The following is a 14,288-nucleotide window of genomic DNA, read 5'->3' as shown; positions in this document are numbered from 1 at the left end:
GCCTGCTTCTCCCCTCTCCAACTCCCCCTGCTTGTGTTCCCTCTCTCACTGTGTCTGTCAAATAAAATCTTTAAAAAAAAAAAAATGTCCAGCTTAATCACTGTTTGAATGTACTTTATAAAAAATACAGCTGAGAAAACCATGCTGTGCTCAATTTAAAAGCAAACCAAAATAGAGCTCAAAGGACTGAACTAGGAAGGAATTAACATAGGTTTATAATAGATATTAATATTAACTGATAACCCAGGCTGTATGACTGGTAAAATCTTTTCAGTGTTTAATCTTATAAAAATCATTTGGTTATCAAGCAAAGGAACTAATTTTTTTTCTGAGTACCAAAAGTTTTGGTAAGTCTACCAAAAATAAAAGTTTTTTTTTATGAACATATCTTAATATACTCAATAAACCATTCCACGTGAAAATACAGAAAAAATAAAATTTTAAACAAAATATAAATTCTAATACAGAAGAAAAAAGCTGAATGGGAGCAATAGAAAAGTTATCAATTTTAACATGGACCTTATTACCACTAGCCAAAGCTCCTTTAGTATGAGGTCTGTGGGTAAGAAAATGCCAACATAATCATGTTCAAATATGTAAATGAGCTGCAGCTCCAGGTTTCCAGTCACATGCTTACTGAAGCAATAACATGATACATTGACACTGCTTCCATTTCAGGAGAACCTGGTTATAAAGAATAGAGCTAGGAACATTACAATGTACTTGCCCTTTGGTGTAGTAAATTGAGCTAGACTTTTTGGTTTACTTAATTACAGAGTCTTACTATCAAAAATAGATGCTCTAACTTAAAAAAAATACTTTCTTTGGTAATTTTGGATGACATTTCTGAGAAAAGCCCATAAAAGCTCCCTAAAAAATAAAATAATACTTCAAGACGTAGATATAAAATTCTCAAAGAATCGTCAATTAAAAACACACAACTTCCTTCCTGTTTCTGTTTTTGTCAAAAAAGCAGGTTATCTTTACACAGTCTCTGTAGCTCCAAGGAATTCCATTTCCACAGCAGCTTTTGGCGCTTGGGCCGAGCTACTCTTCTTTCGGAATTCTGCTGCGATTTCCTCAAAGGACTTTCCTTTGGTTTCTGGGACTTTGAAAAATGTAAACAGAGTAAAGGCCAGGACCACTCCAGCAAAGAGGAAAAACACATAAGGTCCACAGAACTTCTGCATAGAAACAAACAGAGTTCCAATTAGCAGCTGTTCTACTCCATCTCTGTTCAGCAAATTTACACAATATTAGGCTGCTTACCGCAATGTACTGGAAACACAGAGCTACAATGAAATTGCAGGTCCAGTTGCTAAATGCAGCTATTGCTAAAGCAGCAGGCCGGGGTCCTTGACTGAAGAACTCTGCCACCATGAACCAGGGGATAGGGCCAGGCCCAATCTCGAAGAAACTGACAAAGAGGAAGATGGCTACCATGCTTACATAACTCATCCACGCCAGTTTATCCTGAGGAAAAAACAAAATGAAAACAAAAGTGGGGTTGGGATTATTGGCTGCTGCTTCCTTTAGCTAAGTTCACCTCTCACTGAGTTCAGAGGTGACGCGGCTCTCTGCCTGATAGGTTTATGTGCAAATAACTACAGATTATTCTGGTTTGAGACGGGTTTATTCTAGTCTCAGTCACGCTTAAAATCTTTTGAACCCTGTCATTAGAAAATCCTCTGGATTAGGACTTTGATTCTCAGTCATTCTTCTCCTGTGATAGAAGCAAGGCAAGAATCTATGAGCTTTGCTCCTATTCATACCAAGATTGCTAGACAGGATGCCTTACCCTCCATGAAGTAGTGGATGAGGATGCTGGGTTGGAGAGGTCCGGGTACATTCCCTAGGTCACATAGGTAGCCAAATGGCAGAGCCAGTGTTAGAACCTGAGCGGGGCTGACCCCAGAGACTATACTCTGACCATTTGGCGACACTGCCTTCCTTGGTAACAAGTGCAATTCACTTGTGACATTTAAGTCTTTAAACCCCAAAAGCTAGTCCCCCTTTACTTTACATTTCTTCCTTGTATTCTATGCTGTTCCTCTGGCTTTATTTCATAAGTCAGTCTCAAATGTTTTGACATACCGAGCACTTTAGCCTGGAACACAGAAGTGCTATCATATGGTAACCAAAAATCTCAGTGCAAAAATCTACACTTACCAGTAATATAAGTCCCACAGACATGAAGATGGCACAGACAAACATCCCACTCATTCCTATTAGAAACAGAGAGCGTCGCCCTGCCTTTTCCACAAGGAATACCTAGGAAAGTTTTAAAACATACTTAGTTTTTACTGCTGAAGAGGTAATTTTAATTTATACAGCTGGAAGGAGGCAGTTCTATAATCCCGTTTTACAGATGTGGAACTGAGTTGGGGGGTGACTCTTGCCTCAGGTGGCAGAACTGGTCTCAGTGAGCAGAAGTAATTAACAGATACCTGCTTCATTTAGTCAAAGTGATTTGAATAGGCCATTCTGGACAAAGAGTCATAACCTTACCATCACTCTGCAATTATCACTTGAATACAGTATTAAGAGGCTGTACATCTTGGATCTCTTCCAATAGATTTCTTGTACATTTAAAATGGCTCTACATAAAAAAGGACATTAATTTATCTTTTGATAATTATCCTGTTCTAAGTACAAGGTTTTGTGCACAGCAGACAACCTGAAATAGTATAACTGTTGCGTTGTCAACCATTCTCATCCAACTTTCTCACTGCTAATAAAGTCAAATTACGACCTGACAACTTACAGAATTTGATCACTTTACCAAATAGTCAGATCTGCATTTTTCTGGTGTGCGTAAAGTGTATTTGGTGCTGGAAGTGAATTATCCATTTGAAAAGATAAGACTTTAAGGCAAAAGCTTAAAGTGCTTTCTTATCCTAATTTAGGAGATAGATCATTGGTACCTTGGGGTCTGTGGACCTTTGCATTAATGTTTAACATTTACAATTAGACAAGACCAATGTTTGTTTATACAGACTCTTCTTGCTTGATCCTTGGGATACTGCCAAGGTTGGTGAATCACACACAAAAATTATGTCATAATTTCTCACTTCAATGAGTAAATTGGCTTGGCTCATAAATCTATCAGTGACTCAACAGCAATTCAACAGCCTTGAGCTCTGGCTCTGAGAATATCTGAGAAACATTTGTTTTCACCTGTAGTAAAAGCCCCTTTCATTTCAGAGGCAATTCATATTTGGGTTTCAGATCACTTCAGGATGATGAGCAAAGAGCCCACACTTACTGTTGAGAAGGTAGTATGAAAAACACCTCGCACCCAAGTTCATAACATTTATCTATATAATTTGACTCTATGACTTTCCAAGTTGACTTGATGACACCATGTTAAGCTATCAAGAAAATAGAAGCATTTCTTCAGGAATGAGGGCTTTACTATGTTTCTTCTGTTTTTGAACAATTGTTACTAATAGGATAATAAATTATGAACTCACTCCTTGAGGATGGAGATGTCTGCCTGACCTAGAACCCTTGTCTTTGCCCAAGACAGTGTGTGTCACACAGATCCTGGATGCCACTGCTTCTCCTCTAGACCCATCTGTGTCCCCATTCCCTCCACATTTCTTCCTGTTTTGTTTTCTCTCAAGTTTACAGGCTCTCTTCTACCAACCCATCAGTGTGGGAGAAAATATGGAATGTGGAAACATAATTCAGCATGGAGTTAGGAAAGTCTTTCTTTTCCCAAATACTCATTCCGAAAAAAAAAATTGATTGATTATGTCCCTTCCAAGTTGGTGAAACATTTAATACTTATCAGTGCATATTCCTATTTGTATATCTTTATTTGAAAAGATACACAGAATTCAATAACATTGGTTAATTTAGGGGAGAGGAGTTGCGTGACTGAAGGACTATGCTTTTTGTACTTTTTGATCCTTAAAACAACTTTTCAAAAATAAATATAATTAAAAATCTTAAATGTTATCTGTAGCCCTGGAGGGTTAATTAGACAGATGATTAGAGCTGACATTTAAAATGTCACTCATCTGTTCAAAAACTTTCACAGAATAAATGGATAAACTCTAAAAAGGCATATTCAAAATAATCAAGAAACTTTTCCAAACAACTACTCCTACTCCAGCTGGGTTGGTGGGGAGGGGGGCAAAAATGAAATTCTGCAGTAGTTTCCTTTATAGGCATTTAGAATTTGGGTTACCCAATTTTGACAACTTGTTGCTTTACACAGCAAATCCTGTTACACATAAAATGTTTTAAGCATAATTTCTATATTAGAAAAATATGTTGAAGTAGGATTTGTAAAAAATATATCTCAGGAGACAAAAGAATGTGAGTAGCCCTTGGATTACATCCCAGTAGCAGGCCTTCATCGATTTTGAGTGGCCTTTTGGCTTGAACAGGCATTATCGCTAAAGGCATGTCTACAGAACTGCTGGTGTTCCCTTGTTATCTGTTCTCCCTCCTCTTTCCAAGGTCCAGCACTGTTTAATGTAGTCTGGACAAATCTGCTTTTTGATCTAGGTAGCTAGGCTGTAATTTATTGACCACCCTAAGGTAATAGTTAAAAGTCCATGTGCAGAGAATGAAAAACAAGTGACTGAAGTATATTGAATATAACATGGTGACCAACATTTAAAAGCACAAGCTTTTTGAATATCCTACATTCAAAGATAAAAATAAGCCCAATTATCCTCATTTTAGAGTGAATTACATGAGTTGGGAAGTTTTAGGGGGTTTTTTTGTTGTTGTTTGTTTACTTTATTCTTAGATTATTTATGTTAAATATTGTCAAGATACTGAATCATTCATTATATAAGGTATTCGGTCTTGAAAAGACTATATGACTTTTCCCCTTGTGAGAAAAAAAAATAACATTTCAAAACTAATAACATTTCAAGTTATACCACTTCTACTCCATCTCTTATAATATCACACACACTTTAATGCATCACCAGAAGTTATGGCCTTGTGAGCTATCTAGAAGCTCTGTTCATTAACCTAATATCGTTAGCATTTGCTGAGTCTGTTTAACCCTGTCATGGGCATAGATACGTTACAGAAGACCTTATTTTTTTTTTAAAGTGTTTTTGCCAAGACATCAGGATAAAAAAAGGATTTCAACCATGGAAAGAGAGGAAACTAGGTAGAAGACCCAATATTGATAGGAATGACAAGTAGTCACCTGATCCCAACAGATTCAAGTACAGAGCAAAGGAAAAGGACTCCATCTATTTACACAAGGAAGAAGTCCTCTGTGCCCCAAGTAAGTTATTAATTCACAAATGAGTGACTAAATGGCATTCCAGCAAATGGGGACAACCAGTGATCCACTTGTTCAGCCATGCTTAGTAGTTTGTTATTTGCATATAGGACTCTTCCTGTGACCCACTTGGTTCTATACACCCAATACACATGAGCAATAAATCACTGGTTGCTTTTAGATCACAAGGTACCCCCTTCCCCCATTTCTGAACTGAAGAACAAGTAGCATATTTATCTAGGGTATTAACTCACAGAGAGAGCAGTGAAAACCATGTTGATGGCACCAACTCCAATGGTTGCATAAACAGGTTGGCTGATTCCAGCTGTCTGAAAAATGCTAGTTGAGTAGTAAAAGATCTGTAAAGTAATAACAATTTAGCTTTAATCAAGAATCCTAGCACTGTAGCTTGAAAGCAAGAAATATTTTAGGTTGTTTATTTTTAGTAGTTTCTATGGAACCATGGTCCCTAGAATGCCCTAAACATTTTATCTGTCCTCTTCTTCCAGGCAATGAGAAACCACTATCAACCTTTAGTGTTTGAAATTTCTGATTAAAGTTCTCCTTAAATTTAGCTGAAAACTTGGGGTCTGCATTATCTTGATATGTATTTTTTAATTTTTAAACTTTTTGTTAAGGTATAAAATACAAAAAAAGTACACACAACATAAGTATACAGATTAATTTTTACAAACTGAACACACCTGTGTAACCCACACACAGATCAAGAAATAAATAATTTCCAGTCTTCCAGAACCCCCCAGACTATCCCCCTATTTTTCCAAGGAAGCTCTTCAGCCTCTAACATCATGATAAATTTTGCCTAGTTTTGTACTTGCTATAAATGGAACCACACAGTGTGAATTATTTGGTATCTGGCTTCAACATTACCTTTGCGAGAATTATCTATATAGTTGTGTGTATTTGTACACTGTTCATTTTCATTGCTTAGTATTTTTTTGTATTAATATACCACTATTTATTATCCAATCTACCACTGATGGGTATTTAGGTAGTTGTCATTTGGGTGAATATGAAAGGTGCTGTTATGAACATTCTAGTAAAATCCTTGTGAAATATGTACACATTTACATCTAGGAATAGAATTACTAGACCATAGTGTATGCATATGCTCAGCTTTGATAAATATGGCAAATGGTTTTCCAGAAAAGTTGTGTCAATTGACACTCCTGCCAGCGTGTATAAGAATTCTGGTTGCTATTGCTTTTAATCCAAAATTTTTCACTAATCTCTGTAGACATGGAGAAATCTTCAAAATCTCTATAATGGCCCTTATTATTAATTATGTTTTTACATTTATAATGGTCTTTTTAAGGCCATTCTGTCATTCTCTCATCCTCTCTCATTCCTTCCCCATTTAACATGTCCTGTTGCTGGCACCTCTTCCTGCAGATAGGGCTAATGGAGAAGGACTGTACAGACTGTGCTCAGAGAGGAGTAGCTTATAGCACACTGTACACTATCCCACATTTTTAGGCTGCCCAACAGCCTCAGTTCAACATTTCCTGGATGCCTCTAAGTCAGGCACTGGGATAGTAGCTAAAGCAGGGAGGTTCAGAAAGACTAAGTCTTGTTCCTTTGGATATACAGGCAGAGCTGAGAAAATGGATACAAATTTGGTCTCCAAACCCCGAAGTTATATAGAGTATTAGATTAAAACGGACATCAAGGAACCATTAAAGGAGGATAGAGATGACAGAAGAGCAGTATTCACCTTGTTGATTGAGGTCCAGGTCTCCTTTTGTTTCAACAGATGAGAATTACTTTCTTTACCTCTTCCAAGACTCTGCCCATCCACAAGCCACCCCCTTGTGGATCTGTAATTAGCTCATAATAGAGGAAGCCCAAACCACATTTTTAACAGCAGTAAAAGAGGATAAGTGATTTTTTAAATCTTTTTTTTTTAGCAAATACTTACTTTTTTTCTTCTAGTAGCTAATTGCCAGTAGAATAATTTTAGTCTGTGTAATGCGGTGATTTCAGTTCAAAACCTAAAAACTGGCTAGTTTAACATTCAGTATGTTTCTTAATCATGTCTTGTCTACTGCCCTCATTCACCACTGTCATGCCAGTTGACACTGTAGTTTCTTTTGTATGCTGGCTCCCCAAATAGAGTGAAAATTTCTTTTCTTTTTTTTAAAGATTTTATTTATTTATTTGACAGAGAGAGACACAGCGAGAGAGGGAACACAAGCAGTGGGAATGGGAGAAGGAGAAGCAGGCTTCCTGCCAAGCAGGGGGTCCAAAGGCAGACGCTTAACGACTGAGCCACTCAGGTGCCCCTAGAATGAAAATTTCTTGCATGGCAGGAAATTTCTTTGCACCTAGCCATTTGGTTTGATTTTGTTTTGTTTCGTTTAGTTTGTTTGTTTGTTTGTTTATAAGTAGGTTTCACACCCAGTGCAGAGCCCAACACAGAGACCAGCATAGGGCCTGAATCCACAGTCCCAAGATCAAGATCAAGAGTCTGATGCTCAACCAACTGAGCCACCCAGGTGCCCCTGGTATAGGTAAAGGGAGGTGGGTGCCTGGGTGGCTCAGTGGATTAAGCGTCTGCCTTCAGCTTAGGTCATGAACCCAGGGTCCTAGGATTGAGCCCCGCGTTGGTCTCCCTGCTCAGTGGGGAGCCTGCTTGTCCCTCTCCTTCTGCCCCGCCCCCCCAATGCCCTCTCTCTAAAATAAAGAAAGAAAAATCTTTAAAAAAAAATAATAAAGATACATAGATAAAGGGAACCATGGACTCCTTTTGCCTGGACTATCCGGAATCCTAAACTTGCTATTCAACTCTAGAAGCCCCTTAATTTAAGGTTTTTTTTTTTTTTTTTTATAATTATTCTCCTTTTCCCGCTTTTGTATTAATTATGATTTTTGCTTTTTACCTTCCATCTTAATAGACACAGTGTCATTGATTGTTGACATTTTTAAAAATTCTAATCCAATTTTAGAAAGCAGGTGAGGCAAAACAAAGAAAATTAATGCTCAGTATATGTTTATTGTAGTAAAACATGATATCAACATTTTAAAATGCCTTTAGTTATTTAAATTTATACCCCTTTCCCGGGGTCCAGAGTCTCTTATGGTTTGTCTCCCTCTCTGATTTCTGGATATTATATGTAACTAATGAATCATTGAACACTACATCAAAAACTAATGATGTACTCTACAGTGGCTAACTGAACTAACTAACTAAAATAACTCAAGAAATTCTAATACAAAAAAAAATTTATACCCCTTTCTTTCCCTATTTTAGGGAGTTAGAGAGTATTCTTAAACTTACCCCATTGATTCCAGAAAATTGCTGAGCCACATGCAGCATCAGTGCGACTAGAATAGGCTGTCGGTAGCTGGAGTTGGTGAAGAGCTGAATTATGGAGACTTTCTGTTCACTGGATGCTTCTTCTTTTTCCTTTCTCATCTCATTGATGTCTTTGGTGACATCAATACCTCCTCTGAGTCTTTTCAGGCCTGCCCACAAAATGATCAGATTGATACAACTCAGGTCAAAACAAAAGCAAATTTATTTTTATTATGTTAATGAAAGAGCTATAGTTCTGCATAGCCCATTCTATTGCTTTACAGCATGAGTGTTGGCAATTCTTTTTGTTAAATTAAATCCTGTTTTTAAATTTTGAGAAAAACATTTGGCTTTATCTAATGACAAAGAAAACTATGATCTTTGTTATCATAGAAGCATAATGCAGGTAAAGGTCTTTTAGAAGCCTCTGGTTGAGTCCAATCCTGTGCACATGGGTTTCCCACTTGGGATCAAGTGTTTATGGATTTGAAATGGCATGCGTGAGTCATATTGAAGTGATCTTGCACATTCTTCTTACATGTAATCATTGACTTCATTTGGAAAGCGCTCATACCGACTTGACCAGTAAACATTCTTGCACATTGTTTTTCATTAGTTGATAGTTCCAAAACAATAGGAAGAAAGAAAACCACCCACAGGCTTACTTTTCTTTGCTTTGACTTCTTCATCCAACTTGATGTAAAGGTACCTGGGGCTTTCTGGACAGAAGAAGAGCAGCAGAGACTGGATGATGGCTCGCACAGCAGACAAACCAAGCAGGATATGCCACTGCTCATGATTGCCCAGGATAAAGTTGAGGCCAACAATCTGAAAAGGCAGGGAGGAAGCATGGCAACTGCACAACACTTTGGGTCTGCCTTCTGTAACCATTTGTTGAAAAAGTACGTTGGTTATTTAATAGTAATCCCTGACAACTTTGATTCAAGTATGCCCAAAGCAGAAACTATTACTAGTGTGTCTTACTTAACTAAATTTGGGACTATTTGTTTTACAAAGAGTTCACTTAAATTTGTTTTCATTAACGCATATGGGCCATTTAGGATGGGAAACAACCAAACTTTTAAGAACACATTTGACATCTAAAGCAACACCAAAAACCATGTGTAACTTTGGACCCTAAAAAATTTCTCCTTAGATTACCCAGAAAAATAAAATGGGATTATATAGATAGAACAATCATTATAATGAGACCCAGATTTATCATCCTTATTGCAGTGGTTTACCCTCTGGATAATCCTAGGTTAAGGGTTCTGAGGACTCTGAGTCCATGGGATGGAAGGGAAGGATAGAGCCAGCTGAACAAAAAACTGCTATGGTAATCATACACATATTAATTGTCCAGGTAAGATGCTCAAAACAAAGGAAATCCAGCAGTTAAAAATGTGAAGTTTCCAATTCTTTGAAATCTGAACAGAATAATTTAATTCTAGACTAGCTCCAGAAGTTCAAGACCTGGCATGTTGGTCATGTTGGATCATCTCTAGTGCCAACCCTACCACAAATCCAAGGGGAGAAGTGAGGAGTGAAGCAGTAATAATTTAGCTTTGAGCTAAAAAGCCTAAGTCTCTACAGCATCCCCACTCCCAATGGTGGAACTATTTTTTTCCGCTGTGCTGGTCTATCAGGGAGGAAGAAGCTGGATAAAGTAGAGGATGGGTGAAGTAGGGGATGGGAGTTTTTACCTGACTAATAAGAATGCCCGTGACAATGGCCAGCTGGTGAAGTGTGCCAAGAGCACCCCTGAGTGTGGTTGGAGCAATTTCACCAAGGTACATTGGAACCAAGCCTGAAATTAGTCCTGCATAAAACATGAACATAAATGTGAAAGTACAGCCAGGACTATCTCAATAACAATAATTTGGTTTAAGTATAGTCAATATCCTGACTAAAAGGTCCTGTCAGAGTCTGTTGGAAGACCCCTTGTCCCCAGTCATAGACACAGTTTATGCAAAGAATATTTGTTGATAAGACTCAATTGAAGTTGTAGTTGGATATAGCAATAGAAAGAAATGGTTAGTCATGGATTTGGCAATTATTCATAGCATTGCCTTATTTAGTTAAAACCATGTTAAAATTGACTTTACATCATAATGCCTCAAGTTGTCTTCAGAAAAGAGACTGAAGAATGCTTTAATAATATTCTTGATCTAAACTCATAGTATTAAAGGAAATTAGAACATATCTAGGCCAATCTCTTTACTTGATAGAGGTGAGAAACAGTTTATCCAAGATCATAGTGCAATAGAGCTTTAGCACGAAAACTACAAGCCCTGAGTCTACACAATGTGGAAGTACCTCAAGATCACTGTTAAAGTGGTGAGGGAGGTGTGGACAGGTGGAAGAGGTTAAGGAATTCAGGGGCTCTTCCCTCAATTACTCCACCCAGAGCAACCCAGCTTCTTCTTTATTCTCTCCTAACAATGGGCTTCAGAAAAGATTTTGGTGCTTAAAGGAATACCAAAAATTGAAAAACCCTAGGCAATTCTGCCTTCTATAGCTTTCTTAAACACAGATGTACTCAGTCATGTTGGAAATGGTGGAGTATCCAGCCATTTGCTGAGTGCATAAAAAGGTTAGAGACTATCAACAAGCAAGGTTGAATGCAATGTTTAGCCTTTTCTTGAGAATTTAAAAATAAGACTTGTTAGAGTCTTCCTCTTAGAGAGTTTGTCTATAAAATGAAAATATATGGTTTTTGCATAAAAGATTAATTTGGGAACTCTTTCAATATGTTTTTAATGCTTTATTTTTTATTTTTTTTAAAGATTTTATTTATTTATTTGACAGAGAGAGAGACAGCGAGAGAGGGAACACAAGCAGGGGGAGTGGGAGAGGGAGAAGCAGGCTCCCCGCAGAGCAGGGAGCCCAATGCGGGACTCGATCCCAGGACCCTGGGATCATGACCTGAGCTGAAGGCAGTCACTTAACCAACTGAGCCACCCAGGCGCCCCTGTTTTTAATGCTTTAAATTGTTCTTAATATCTCACATGAACAGTTGCATGATTGATATGGCATCTGAATTTTGGCTGACATTTACATGTGACTCTAATGTGTGGTCTATTGAACTTAAATGAGAAAAAGCCCATTTAGGGCACCTGGGTGGCTCAGTCGTTAGGCGTCTGCCTTCGGCTCAGGTCATGATGCCAGGGTCCTGGGATTGAGCCCCTCTTTGGGCTCCCTGCTCCTCGGGAAGCCTGCTTCTCCTTCCCCACTCCCCCTGCTTGTGATCCCTCTCTCGCTGTGTCTCTCTCTGTCAAATAAATAATAAATAAAATCTTTAAAAAAAAAAAGAAAAAGCCCATTTATTTGTCCCTTTTCCAGGCTATACTTTCTGTGTAATACCTCCTATTGTAGCTCAAGAACATAATAATGTAGATAAGCTCACAGGTCTGAGTTCACACAAATTTAAAGTCAAAATGTATTTCCAGGCGCCTGGGTGGCTCAGTTGGTTAAGCGACTGCCTTCGGCTCAGGTCATGATCCTGGAGTCCCGGGATCGAGTCCCGCATCGGGCTCCCTGCTCAGCAGGGAGTCTGCTTCTCCCTCTGACCTTCCTCCCTCTCATGCTCTCTGTCTCTCATTCTCTCTCTCTCAAATAAATAAATAAAATCTTTTAAAAAAATGTATTTCCTATAATTTTTAGCAATTTTAATGCTCAGAACAGGACCAGGCATAATTTAAAAAGATAATTGGGGAGTACAAGTTACTTGGCTATGCTAGTGATAGGTTGCTCCACAATGTTTATAGCATTTTTTTTCAATTTTCCCAAAAATATTTGTGATTTTTTTTTCATACTCTATTTTTTAAAATGGAGAAAGAAGAAAGAAGAAGCATGATTTGGAACTCCTTGATAGTGTTATTCTTTGCATTTTACAGAACATCCAGTTAATATATCTAAGGCCAGGCAGAGAGAGTGCCAGAATTAATTCATTCTGAATCTAAATCTCTCCACATGTGGGTTGCCTCTTCACCTTGATAAAGCTATCCTAGCTTTCAGCTATTTGTATTAACATTGAAAACAATGAAAAGAGACTTTTAATTAAGTTATTAACTTGTGGGTATTTTGGACTTTTGTTTCAGGGGATCATTGAAGACACATGAAGCTGTAGTCTTTTCTCTTTGCAAGTAAAAACTATAAACATTTTATACATCATTTTGTGCTCTCACACCCTCCCCTGGCCCCAGTGGATATTAGTGCTTTGAAAGACAGCTCTATGATTTGGGACAATGGGTTAAAACCTTGGCTCCAAACCATCAGAATCAGGGCTTCACTGGCATTGAGAAGCTAAAGATTTAGCTATTTTAGAGATGAAGTGATCCTCCCTTTTAGAGATGTTCAGACCTCTGCTGATTAAATTTGCTTCTGAAAATTTGAAACTTCCAAAAGTTTGAAAAGCTATTTCCAAGAACTAGTGATTCCAGATATTCAGATGTGAGGTTCGCAAGGGGTGCATCCTTTGTCCATTATGAACTCCTCTACCAGCTGCTCCTTCCTGACTCCCTGTCCCTGTGGTCACTGCCACTGTAATGCTTCACCCAGCCGCATCTGAAATCCAACCACTGAGGGAATGTGGTCTGAGGGATGGGCTTGGGTGTCAAGGTCTTTTCAGAAAGGAGAGATAGAGACCTAGGTGGCCAAGTAGGCCATAAGAGCCAAGGTGGAGGTTCTGGGTGTAGCAGTGTGCCACTGTCTACTGCAGAGCAGGAGCAGTAACAACAGCTGGCTTTTCTCGGCAGCTTACTATAGGCAGACTCTATGCTGAACATTTTACATGTATTCTCACAAGTGCCCTACATCGTACATACTATCTCCTTCATTTAACAGATCAGGAAGCTATGAGTTAAATTATTTATCTTCGATTATACCCCTGGAAATTGCCATGAGCAAGAAGATAGTTTCACAACTCCCACTTACTGGTCCCAAACCTCCCTGACTCAGGACTTCAATTTTATGCTATTGCCTTTCCCTTTTGTGATGCCACCTCCGGCTTGAAAACTTCCCTGCATGTTACCATATCTGCCTTTAGAATAATTTTAAGACAAGTGTGTGTGTGTGTGTGTGTGTGCACACGTGTGTGCATGGTTGACTTACCACAGTAGAGTCCTGATATGCTTCTTCCTGAAATTATAAGAATGTGAGATGGTCCCAGTTTTGAAAACCCCATCAAGAGAGCTCCAACTAATGAGAGAATGTTTGCTACCAACATGGCTTTGATTCTGAAATTTTAAAAAGCAAGAATTAAAAATTCAGCATCAAAATTTGATAAAATTATTTGCTTTCAGAGTATGCTAAGATATTTACTTAAGAGCAGTTATTTTAATTTTTCTGAAAAAGTTAGTTGGGGAATTTTAAGCCATGATTGCTAGTTTGATTTATCTGTGGACTAAAGCATTAACAGTAAATAATGTTTATAATGAAAAAATCTGGGTTTCATGCATGTGATCTCCACAGTTTACTAGAGATGACTCAGTTGTGGTGATGACTGGTTTGATTTAAGATAACACTTCTGAAATTTTTTCAAACAGTTAACTAAGTTTTCTACAAGTTGCTCGTTTTAAGTAATTGTCTGGTGATAGCTATATTCAACACTGTAGTTGTAATCTATTACATCCTTTCTTTCCCCTCTTTCTTCCTTCTCTTCTCTTTTTTCCTTCCTTCCTTCCTTCCTTCCTTCCTTCCTTCCTTCCTTCCTTC

The 14,288-nt window shown here is 38.1% G+C and overlaps 1 protein-coding gene across 1 annotated transcript in view; it reads right to left on the bottom strand.

Moving 5' to 3' along the window:
- Window positions 1-260: 260 nt before the first annotated feature.
- SLC2A2 (solute carrier family 2 member 2) overlaps window positions 261-14,288 on the bottom strand; it is a 35,653-nt gene continuing 21,625 nt past the window's right edge. The window contains exons 4-11 of the mRNA XM_021702592.1: window positions 13,686-13,810; window positions 10,277-10,392; window positions 9,239-9,401; window positions 8,556-8,743; window positions 5,512-5,616; window positions 2,170-2,271; window positions 1,270-1,473; window positions 261-1,184 (exon numbers count right to left, since the gene is read on the bottom strand). Of these exons, the coding sequence (XP_021558267.1) occupies window positions 984-1,184; window positions 1,270-1,473; window positions 2,170-2,271; window positions 5,512-5,616; window positions 8,556-8,743; window positions 9,239-9,401; window positions 10,277-10,392; window positions 13,686-13,810 (1,204 nt within the window). The 3' untranslated portion in view covers window positions 261-983. The remainder of the gene's footprint in view (window positions 1,185-1,269; window positions 1,474-2,169; window positions 2,272-5,511; window positions 5,617-8,555; window positions 8,744-9,238; window positions 9,402-10,276; window positions 10,393-13,685; window positions 13,811-14,288) is intronic.

The sequence above is a fragment of the Neomonachus schauinslandi genome, chromosome 1 (genome assembly GCF_002201575.2).
Source record: "Neomonachus schauinslandi chromosome 1, ASM220157v2, whole genome shotgun sequence".
NCBI lineage: Eukaryota > Metazoa > Chordata > Mammalia > Carnivora > Phocidae > Neomonachus > Neomonachus schauinslandi.
The sequence above is the reverse complement of the archived record's forward strand: the minus strand, read 5'-3'. Positions and strand labels throughout refer to the sequence as shown.